General features: G+C 35.4%; 1 protein-coding gene across 1 annotated transcript in view; it reads right to left on the reverse strand.

The window, feature by feature from the left end:
- The window catches only part of ASCC3 (activating signal cointegrator 1 complex subunit 3), a 329628-nt gene that overhangs the window by 108857 nt on the left and 208280 nt on the right, over positions 1-12491 (reverse strand). The window contains exons 25-29 of the mRNA XM_049771320.1: positions 9580-9665; positions 5690-5856; positions 5444-5589; positions 5201-5321; positions 2933-3075 (exon numbers count right to left, since the gene is read on the reverse strand). Coding sequence (XP_049627277.1) covers positions 2933-3075; positions 5201-5321; positions 5444-5589; positions 5690-5856; positions 9580-9665 — 663 coding nt within the window. The remainder of the gene's footprint in view (positions 1-2932; positions 3076-5200; positions 5322-5443; positions 5590-5689; positions 5857-9579; positions 9666-12491) is intronic.

Consider the following 12491-nt stretch of genomic DNA (forward strand, 5'->3'; position numbering starts at 1 on the left):
TCTATTTCCCTCATTCATTCACATTGTTGTGATAGTTCTCAGTGTAGTTATATCTCTAACTGCACACACCACTCTTTGTGGTGAGCTTCATATCGTAAGCTGGACCTTCTAACCCTCCTCTTTGTCTCTGACAATTATTGCAAAAATATCTTTTATTTTTCTTAAAATCCATACATAGGGAGATTATTCTGCGTCTCTCTCTCTCTTTCTCTGACTTATTTCACTCAGCAATAACAGAATCCATGTACATCCATGTATAGGAAAATTTCATGACTTCATCTCTCCTGATGGCTGCATAATATTCCATTGTGTATATGTACCACAGTTTCTTTAGCCATTCATCTGTTGAAGGGTATCTTGGTTGTTTCCAGAGCCTGGCTATTGTAAATAGCACTGCAATTAATATAGGTGTGAGGAAGAGATTTTTGTATTGTAATTTTGTGTTCCTAGGATATAACCTTAGGAGTTGTATAGCTGGATCATATGGGAGCTCAATTTCCAGTTTTTGGCGGAATCTCCATATCACTTTCCATAAAGGTTGGACTAGACGGCATCTCCACCAGCAGTGAATAAGAATTCCTTTCTTTCCACATCCATGCCAGCACTGCTTATTCTCATTCTTTGTGATATGTGCCAATCTCTGTGACGTGAGATGGTACCTCATAGTTGTTTTTATTTGCATCTCCCTGATGATTACGAATAAGTAGCAGATCCCCAAATTAACATTATATAAAGCTATCATATGACTCCTTGTATTAGAATGAAATGTGATAGCTTTATACGATGTTAATTTGGGGATCTGCTACTTATTAGTAACAAGATCATAATTTCCTATGCAAAACAGTTTGAAATATCAGTATTTATAATATACACACATATACCTAATATATTGATATATTTACCTGTTGGTTGAATAATGTGCGTACAATGTATATGCACATATGTCTATATATACATGTTATATATCTATGTTATTATATTATTAATCAGCATACCCTTGAGCACTGCTGGTATGTCCCCCAAACAAACAAAATTCATATTTTTCATATATTTTATATATATATATTTATTTTGTAAATATATATTTCCTATATTTTTATTTTGCAGTATTTGGCAGTTCTCAATGGTTTACAGAACTGGAAAATTGTATGTGATTAGAACCATTATCATAGCCATGGTCACATGCAAGACAAGTGCTCTGATCTTTGTACTATTTCTGGCCTGGTTTCTATATATTTTTCTTTTCTTTTTAACTTAGGTTCTGTATGTGGCAGTACTCAGGGATTACTCCTCACTCTGCTTAGGATCACTTCTGGTTGTGTCGGTGAGGGGTGGGGGCATATATAGTTCTGGAGAAAGAAATGAACCACTGTATCTTCCCAGTCAGTTTTTTAAACTGTTCAGTGCTCAATAATGCATGTGTTTTTTTTTTTTTTACATAGTTACTATAAATTCTATAAGGGTAGGAAAAATTGAAAGGTCATGAAAAATCAACTATTTAAATATGCAATATTTAAATATGCGATAAAGGGAAAAAAGTATAAATATAGTTATAAAATAACTACTGTTATATTATTTGTGGCTCAAAACAAAAAAAGAGAAAATAGTAAAAATTAAGACATTAAACTATCAATATTCAGATCAAGATGGAAGATTTCTGGGGGTAAGAGTACAGTATACCCTACACTGCTCAGACATCGACCTGCTTAAAAGAGACTTCCCTTAACACTGAGAAGACTTAACAACCACAATGACCTGCTTACAGGACAGGGCTCCCTGCATTGCCCTTTGATTGTGAGGTGAAACGAGAGGACGCTCCACATCCTGACTTCAATGTAGGATATGCAGATTCCAGGATCTTTAATACAGAAACATGATACCAACAGAGTCTGTGTGAAAAATAAAAGTGTGTTGGCACTACAGACAATGTCTTGGATTGGACGATCTAGCTTGCCTGGAGCTTAGAGAGTTGGTCTTGTGCCAGGAGTCTTCAGGGGTCGGGTCTCTTTGTATTTAGGCCAAGGTTATTTCTTTCCATGTCCCTCATATTTTGATGGGCCTATGCAAACAACAATTGCCTAACACCATTTTTACTGTGCTCCTTTGACTCTGATCCTTAAAAAGAACCCACTTAAAATTTGAGGTTAACTTAAGCTAATATGCATGTATATGGAAATTAAAAAAATACTATGCCTGTAATGTTTAAGGAGTTATGTAAGTTTTATGGCTTTAGATTGCCTTGTATGCTGTTAAGAAATATTATAATGTGTTACAATCTGGGGACTTGAGGGACAAAGTAATTGTACATGGATTCTGTCTTATTTATCTTAATGTTCTTTGGTTCTTCGGCTGAAATTTCAAAGTTAAGATATCAGCAAGGGGACTTCTGAGAATTATGTTATGGGTGATTGTCCTTTCACTGTAACTTTACCTTGTCCTCTTTCTTTGCATCCTTGTCCTCATAATTAAAAATAAAAAAAAAAAAAAAAAGAGTACAGTATAGTGTGTAGGACAATTGTCAGGAGTGATCCCTGAACACAGTCAGAAGTAAGCCCTGAGCACTTCAAGAAGTGACTACAAAACAAAACAAAAATAAAAATAAAAATGAAAATAAAGAAAGAGGGGCTGGAGAGATAGCACACAGTGGTAGGTCATTTGCCTTACACACCCAGGAGGAATGGTGGTTCGAATCCTGGCATCCCATATGGTTCCCTGAGCTGAGAGAATCGACTTCTGAGCGCAGAACCAGGAGTATCCCCTGAGCACTGCTGGGTGTAACCCCAAAACAAACAAAGAGAAGAATTCCATATTCTCTTCTCTGGTCTTTCCAAATATCGATTTTTAGTACAGATTAAAACATCAATGAATGGGTAATTTCTATTATGTTGCAACAGAAACACTAACACACAGAGAAGTAAAATATAGTGCTAACCTCTCTTTCATCCATATTCAGCCACTGTTTTGGATCTTCTTCAGTAGCCAGAAAGGCAATCAATTCCAAAGCAGTAAGACGAGTCTGACGTCTTGAGGAAACAAATATCAGAACAGGTTTGGCTGGAGAATGGCTTCTAATTGCTATTGAAAAAGTTATGAAAATAAAATGGCAAGACATTTTTATTGGATTCTGAATTTAATTTAGATATCAAGGGAGTAACAAAAAACCCCATTGCTGTATATGATTTCATGAAAATTTTATATGGTCACAAAATATGCCATTATTCAAAGGATCTGACCTAACAGCACACTGGTAGAATGACAGGGAAGGAGAACGAGTTGGTCCTACCAAGGCATGCTGTCTTGACAGGGAACTTAATTCTGATTATTCCTAGTTCTGTTGAGCTGCATAAGAAAGAAACACTAGAAATCTAGGACTCTCTACTCACATTTGTACAAACAAACTCTCAGGTAAAATGTTCTATTCTGGAGTTACGTTTCTGTTCACTTAAAGAATGAACAGAGTTCATTGGTGCTGACATCTGGGGAACAGTCAAGTGCTCCAGGGTGATAAAAACTGTTTAAGAAAAGCCACAAAAATTACTTTCATTTTTTGTATTTTACCAGAAGTTGGAAAAAAGTTTGTATTAACAAATGGTAAAATTTAAGTCATAAGCTGTTTCTCCTTTCTTAAATTCTTTTACAAAAAATGTATTAAATTTTGAGAGGAAAAACAAGAGAATTAAAGATAGTTGACTATTACAGTCTGAAATCTATCTGAGCACATGGGAAAAAGACAGGAAAGATGACAGCAGCAGTTTGAAACCATGGTAATACGACTGAAAACAAGATTATACTTTAAGAGTCAGAACAAATCAGTTGACCCAACTGAAAATAAAGTTGTTTTTAGGGGTGAATTGTATGAGGGCACCAAAACATGGAGCAGACAGCATGAGTAGGATTTATCTTATGCCTGCAGGGCTCTCTTAAAACAGTCAGAGATATTTAAACTTCATAAAAAAAAGTTTAAGCTGCTTGTAATTTCTGTTGTGAAATGTGAGTTACAGAATTGCTTTTTATGGGCTAGGAAACAAGGTTTATAATGGAAATTTTGACATGACTATATTTATATCCTGAGAGTAAGAAATAAAGCTATCATAAAATCTTATTTCTAAGCTCAAAGATATATAGTTATCTACTATAGGTACAATAATTTATAAGGATTGCTGCTATACCAATGCCATATCTAGATACATCTAAGTATTTCACTTATTTGTTAATTTACGTAACACAAAACAAATGTTCCATTGTAATCATTGGCATGCAATCACATAAATAGAACAGATCTCAACAAAACTTTATATTATAAATAAACTCATTAATTTTCTTCACTCAGAATTTATCAGATTATTATCAAATTTAAATGGTCTTGATAAATCCTTTTATTGAGGCAATGTCCAAAATGCACATATTAGTACAATATTGGTATCATTTGTACACATAACCATGAATGAATGCCTCTGTTTTAAACGTCAACATTTAATGGATTTTTGCTGCTGCAAGAACAGGTGTAGCTGAACAGCTCACGGCAGATTTATTGTTCATTAGTGATTTTGTACACTGCTTCTGTGGAGGTGTAAATAATCTGAACTGCCAAGATTGGTCTCTAGTTCACAATCAATACTTTGCTTCTGTCATAAGGCTAATTACAGCCGCTAAAAAGTCACCTCACAACTGTCACCTCACAATCAGCAGCAGTTCACATTAGAGAATTTATTTTGAAGGTTATTTTTAATTGATACAATAAATATTCCTATGCAGTATAAACAAAACATGTTTCAATAAAGTAAGAATTATTCTTAATGCATTCTTGCTTATATAATTTGTTATTAAAAAAAAGAATGAAATAGAAGCATTGCAAAATAATCCTAAAATGTGTAAGTTTTATGGTTTCAGGTCAAAATTAAAACTATGACTTTTTTTTTTCCTTAAAGTTTCTACTTATTTGTTCAAGCTACCAGCTACCATAGAGAACACCTTAATACAAATAATTTTTGATCACTTTTATGAATCATACAGATTTATTGTACTACTAAGATACTACCATTTATCAAATATTGAATTTTTAATAGTTGAGACCGTTTTAGATATCTGAATAAGCTGGAGCAATAAACACCCTTTCAAAGAAACCTGAATGATTTAGAATGCCCTTTGATGATTCTGGAAAACAATGACGATTGTTTAATTCCAACAACATGAAGCTTACCTTGAAAAGTAGGCTTATTCATACTAGCCATCCGAGGACAATAATGTTGACCTGGGAAGCCATGAATGTGAACTTCTAATGGAACTGGACGTACTGATGGTCGGAAATTGAACAAGCCCATCTGGCATGAAAATGAGAGTAACCAAGTTCAGTTTTTACCTATGTTTGTAATGGTATAGAGCCCCTTTAATAAAGCTACTTAAGTCACAGTACTACATGCCAATCTATCCATCATCTACCTACTTGATGAATATTGAGCCAGTCAGCAAGGTCTCTGGCATTAGCTAATGCAGTAGATAATCCAACTATTCTCACAGGCTTTTCAGTGTGTGATGAGATAAAATTTGTTCGTGATACAATGACTTCTAGAACAGGGCCTCTCTCCTCCCCTAGAAAATAAGAATAATGCTTGTTAATCATTTAACATGTTGCTGGATACTGAAAGTAAGAAAACAATTTGCAAACTGCTTCAAGTACTATGGTACCTACCAAGCAGGTGGATCTCATCAATGATGAGAATAGTGACTTTCTTTACATAGTTCCGATTCTGCCAGCTCCTGCTGACTCCATCCCACTTTTCAGGCGTGGTGACAATAAGATCAGCTTTGGCAATGGACTTCATATCAGGAGTAACATCCCCTGTTAGTTCAATAACTCTAGAGGGTTAGAATAAAAATGTTCCCTTTAATGTTTTGGTACCATAAGAATTTGGAAAGGCAAAAATACCTTTTAAAATTAAATTTATAAAGTTTAAACCTATTTTAACCTCTTTGGTTTTGAAATTTTCTGACTTCAATTCTTTCTGCCCATGAAATAAAAACAAATAATTACAAATCACAATCTAACTTTTATGAAAATATGCAGGTGACCAAACTTGCTCTGTTTATAAAATTTCTACCATTTGTGATTTTAGAGTTGAACTTCTACTTTCTTCTGCATATGCTGAATAGATAACTTATTAGGGCAATAAGAAAGCATTTCATTAAGAATATGAGTATATGCTGGAGTTGGAGAGATAGCAAAGCAGTAGGGTGTTTGCCTTGCATGCAGATGAATGGTGGTTCAATCCTGGAATCCCATTTGGTCCCTCAAGCTGGCCAGGAGCAATTTCTAAGTGCAGAGCCAGGATTAACCCCTGAGCGCTGCCAGGTGTGACCCAAAAACCAAACCCCCCCCAAAAAAACAAAAACAAACAACAACAACAACAACAACAACAAAAAACCCCGAAAAGAATGTGTATGTGGAAATGTCATTTTTAGACTGAAATTCTGTAGTCGGAAAAATTTAACATGTTAAATATAAGATGCTGAAAATATGGGGCCAGAGAGATAGCGTTAAGGTAAGGCATTTGTCTTTCATGCAGAAAGTCCGTGGTTCGAATCCCGGCGTCCCATATGGTCCCCCGTGCCTGCCAGGAGCGATTTCTGAGCATAGAGCCAGGAGCAACCCCTGAGCACTGCCGGGTGTGACCCAAAAACCAAAAAAAAAAACAACAAAAAACAAAACAAAACAAACAAAAAAAAATACAAGATGCTGAAAATATGTGACATGATTCTGAACATATTTCAACATTTTAGTAAAAAAAAAACAGGAGCTATATTAAAATAATTGTATTATCAGTGAATATTCTTTATACCTTTTACATATTAACACAAAAACAAAAAAGTGACAATACTTGTTCTTCCAGGTATAATGTTCCTAAAGATTATCTATTTATCTAATGCATATATGTTTACACATATATCTTATATACACACATATAGGTATACACACCTTCTTTTTTGGTGGGGGTGCCACACCCAGAGGTTTTCAGGGCTTACTCCTGGCTCTATGCTCAAGGATCACACCTTGCAGGAGACCATATGAGGTGCCAAGAATTATAACCAGATTGACATTAGGCAAGGTAAACCTCTCTCTGCTGTGCTTCTGCTCCTGCTGAAAGCCTTTACATACAGATACTCCTCGCTTAACGACCTACCTGTTTAGCAACCACTCACACTTATGACCATCTCTTCACCATTATTTTATTTTATTTTAAATATCCTTTTTCCATCTTGTACACTCTACAGTACAGTACTGTGGTTTCTGGTGCTTTAATGTACCTACTTTATTAACTTTATGTACTGTAATATATTTCAGTACTGTGTGTAAATTACACAACCTATGCAAATTAAAACAAGTGGAAGTGTTCAGCTTGATCTTTCTCGTTATTTTACTGATTCACAATACTGTATTGTCAAGTACTATGCATAAACTGTACTACTGTATACAGTGCATGCAGTTCCTCACTTAATGACCAATTCGCTTAACGACCAAATGGAACTTGGTCGTTAAGAAAGGAGTATCTGTATTTTTAATCCATTATTATTTTTGTTACCTATATTGAACATGTAACACGTACATGAAATTTTAAGAATATGTAGTCTCTGTGATATACCATTTCTAGTCACTCAGTTCTCATTTTGAAACAATTCTATATTTATATTATCATTAAAATTCTTTCTTTTATTTATTTAATTATTTTTTTATATCACATCTGGTTGTGTTTAGGATTCACTCCTAGCAGAGCTTGAAGAAGCAAACAATGGTGTTGGGGAATCAATCATCTATTGGCTTTGTGCAAGGTTCTTTATCTGCTGTACTATCTTTCTAGTTCTCTTCATCTTAAAAAAGACAAATAGAGAATGTTTAAAACATTTTATGCAATATTTTGGAGATCATACCTTCAAAATACAAATAACTCAATCTTTTATATAGTGATATAATGCTTTGTATGAATGTAAAATTAATTTAGTGATAACCTATTGACTCAGGTTACCTCAATTTGCTATTGAAAAACAGCACTACTGGGGTAAGGGTTATAGTAAGGATGATAGAACATGTCTTCCATTGTGTCTTGCTTCACATATTTGTGCTACATGGCACCAGGGGATAAGGTTCCAGTGCTTGAGAGCATCGCTAGGTGTCTTCATCATTATGACAACAAAAACAAAAACAAAGCTATATGTCTTGTGTAATTTTTACATATTTTACTGAAATCATGCTACTGGCCCAAGAGAATATAGGGCAGAGGTGGCAAACTAGTTCAACACAAAGAGCCAAAATTTTAATCTGTGAGAGTCAGAGAACCACACCATGCAGTGACCTGTCAAAACAGACAAATACACAAAAGCATATAATTTTAACAATAATTGATTAAAAAAATATTGAATTTTGCCATTTTGAGTGAGGGTCAAAATCCTGTTTGCCACCCCTGGTATAAGGACTAAGATGTACAGCTAAACCCAGTAACATTCTCTCAGGCATAGCCAATATTGACCCCTCAGAAAAGTCAGGAGAAGGTGCCAGAGAAATAGCACAGTGGTAGAGCATTTGCCTTGCACTCAGCCTACCCAGAACAGACAGTGGTTCAAATCCCGGCATCCCACATGATTCCCCAAGCCAACCAGAGCAATTTCTGAGCACAGAGCCTGGAGTAATCCTTGAGTGCCACCAGGTGTGAAACCCCCAAAAAAATTCCAAAAGAAAAAAAAAAGAGAAAAGTCAGGAGAAGCCACTGAAAACAGTGGTGTTTGTACCAAAGGCCCACCCAAATCATGCTTTTTATGGGTTTTATATTTTGGGGTAAATTATTTACATGTAAAATATCTTCTGTGTTGTTTTCAAAATTACTCTGAATGATAAGAAAGAAAAAATTAGGTTTATATTTAAACTTTGGAAAGAATTATCTTGCACAATAGATGTATTTGCATCATGTAATTTAAGAGTTTCATTTTCAATCAGAAAATAATGAGAATATTAACAGCATCCTCCTCTTTCCTTTATTGTTGTCATCACAAGATTGCACATTTGCTTGCTTATGGTGCTTGCTCGGCAGACACTCATTAGTCACAGTGCTTGCACTTATTCTGATTAGAAGTGTGCAAGAAATCAAAGATTTTGCTGCAGTACTAGGGGTCATAAGTAGTTGAAATGCAGGGAGCACGTGTGGCTTACTTGGAAAGCACTGGGGATTGGTCTCACAGTCTCATACTTGTAAGGCAGTACATTTGTCACTGAGCTAATCCTAAGGTTCTATACTAATAATATTAAAATGGCAGTTCTAATACCTTTAAAGAAAAGACCATGAAATCAACTTTATTTTTGTAATTTTTAATTAGAAAATTGGGGGGTATACCTACTCAGAGATCACTCCTGATGGAGCTTGGGGACCATATGTGATGTGAGACTGAACCCAGGAAAGGCTAACCCCTTACCTGCTACACTATATCTCAGGCCCTCTAAAATTCAACAACACAATTGTTCTGTAGAATTTTTTGTTCTTTTTAGATTATTTAAATAATTTTTTCTAAAAAAAAAAACAAAAAACAAGAACTTACTTTTTACCGAGTTTTTCTTCTATCCTAACTTTCCAATCATCCATTCTTTCACGTACTAGGGCCTTTAAGGGTGCAATATATACAGCCTAGAAGAGAGTCAAAAGGCTTCTATAAAAATAGTGACATTTTCAAATAAAAGGAAACTATAAAATTTATCATAATGAAAGTGTAGTTGAAACATCTGAATAAATGGGATTACATCAAATCAAAAAAATCTTTGTATGGCAAAAGAAACAAGGGCTAAAATTAAAAGATAGTCAACTGAGTGGGAGGGAATATTTCCACTCAACATATCAGATAAAGGTTTGATATCTAGGGTATGCAAAGAACTCACAAAGTTAACCCCACAAAATCCAAAAACCCCATTAAAAATTAGGGATAACAGGGGCCGCAGCAATAGCACTGTAGGGTATTTGCCTTGTATGCAGCTAACCCAGGGCAGACCTGGTTTGATCCCCCAAGCCAGGAGCGATTTCTGAACGCATAGCCAGGAGTAACCTCAGAGCATCACCAAGTGTGGCGCAATAATAAAAAACAAAACAAAACAAAACAAAAATATAGGGAGAACAAGATTAGAAACCTCACTGAGGAAGATCAACAGATGGTCAATAGGCACATGAAAAATATGCTTATTATCTCTTATCATTAGGTTTGAAATCCAAATCAAAATGACAGTGAGATATCATATTTTACCAGTGAGGTTGGCACATATAAAAAACATTGGGAATAAGTTGTGTTAGCTGGGATGTTGTTAAAAAAGGAACACTCATCCACTGAGAATCCTGCCTGGTCCAACCTTTATGTAAAATAGTATGGAGGTACTCAGTAAACTCAAAATAGAGCTCCCATATAACACAGAAATTATGCTTTTGGAACAAAACTCTCACTCATCTAAAAGGATATAGACACACTGTTATTCATCGTAGCACTTAGTACAATAGTTAGGAGTTGAAATTGACCTAGTTGTCCAACAACTGATGAGTGGATCATAAAGATGTATTATGTATATACAATGAAATACACATAGTTGTAAGAAATGATGCAATCAACATGATTGCAACATGCATGCAATCAATATGCTGCAACATGGTTGTAGTAAATGAATGAAGAAATGCAATTATTTAAAAATGGTGGTTGTTGTGAACACTCTAGGTCCCAGAATATAGTGTGAAATGGAAAGAAATAAAGTGGGGAAGAAAAAGACATAATATGATGGGAGACAAGGAGCTAAGGACCTGAGATGCATTGTTGGTGTTAAGACAGGACAGAACTAAATATCCAAGCTAGAGTCAACAATAAAATCATGAGACTTTAAAATCCAAACTTAAGAAGGGTGCCTGTTTTGATGGCAGGCTGGGGGAGGACATAGGCTTGAGACAGACTCTTGTTATAATGGTGGAGGGAGGTTGACTCTGGATTTCTAGTAAATATGTAAGGTTAGTTGAATTTTAACTCTTTCAAAAAAGTTACTAATTTCAAAAATTCTGAAGAGCAATGATAGAATTAAGCTCTAATGCAGATTTTATAAAACATACCACATACAGAATTTAAGTAGTCCACCCTTTTGTTTTAAGAAATTTGTTCTTTTTTCTGGGGATGGAGAGAGTATAATGGGTAGCGTGCTTGTCTTGCATGTAGCTGACCCAGGTTTGATCCCTGGCATACCAAATGGTCTCCCAAACACCACCAGGAGTGTTTACTGGGTGTGGAATCAAGAATAACCCCTGAGCATCACTGAGTGTGGCTTCCAAACAACAAAAAAATCTTCCCAATCTGGTTTTTTAGTTTATATTCTTCATACATATAATTCACTAAAAATATTCTTTCCTTTATAAAATCGTTCAAATTTAGATGAACTCAATCGCTGTCCTAACAAGTTTCCTAATGAATCACACACTATAAACTGACTAGTAAGAAAACTGATATACAGAAAAGCCCTTCACTGAAAATCATTTAAAAAGTTAGCTCCAAAATTTAGAGGAGGGAGCTATACCTTCCTGATGGTCCTTAGAGGAACACCACGAAGTGCCAAAGAGCTAAAACAAGCTCCAACATGCAAAATGTGCACCAACTCTCTCCTCAATCCCATAAAGTTTAAGGTACATATTCTTTTCTTTTATTTAAAAAAATTAGGTATCATGGCTATTAAACTGTTAATGATAAAGTTTCATCATACAAGCATACATAAGGCACATTTCCTTGTGGCCAGTTATTCTAATGTTGAGCTGGCTTCCCCTGGAACTGTTTTCCGTTTTTTTTTTTTTTAAATAAAATTATAAACTTACACCTATATTCACTGCAACACTATTTATAAGAGCCAGACTCTGGAAACAATCAAGATCCCCTTCAACAGATGAATGGCTAGAGAAACTGTGGTACATATATACAATAGAACATCATGCAGTTGTCAGGAGAGATGAAGCCATAAAATTTCCCTATATATGGATGTATATGGAATCTATTATGCTGAGTGAAATAAGTCAGAGGGAGAGAGATAGATACAGAATAGACTTACTAATCTATTGGTTTTAAGAAAAACAAAAGATTACAGTCGGGGCCGGAGAGATAGCATGGAGGTAAGACATTTGTCTTGCATGCAGAAGGACAGTGGCATACCATATGGTCCCCCGTGCCTGCCAGGAGCGATTTCTGAGCACAGAGCCAGGAGTAACCCCTGAGTGCTGCCGGGTGTAAACCCCGCCCAAAACAAAACAAAACAAAACATTGATGTAATAATGTCCAGAGACAAAAGAGATGCTAGTTGGAAGGACCAACTCAAGATATGAAGCTCACTTAGAGAAATAACTACACTGACCACTATTGTGACAATGTTAATGAGTGAGAGAAGTAGAATGCCTGTCTCGAATACAGGTGGGGGAAGGGGAGAATAGACATTGGACCATTGGTGATGG

Source organism: Suncus etruscus, chromosome 4 (genome assembly GCF_024139225.1).
Source record: "Suncus etruscus isolate mSunEtr1 chromosome 4, mSunEtr1.pri.cur, whole genome shotgun sequence".
Lineage (NCBI taxonomy): Eukaryota > Metazoa > Chordata > Mammalia > Eulipotyphla > Soricidae > Suncus > Suncus etruscus.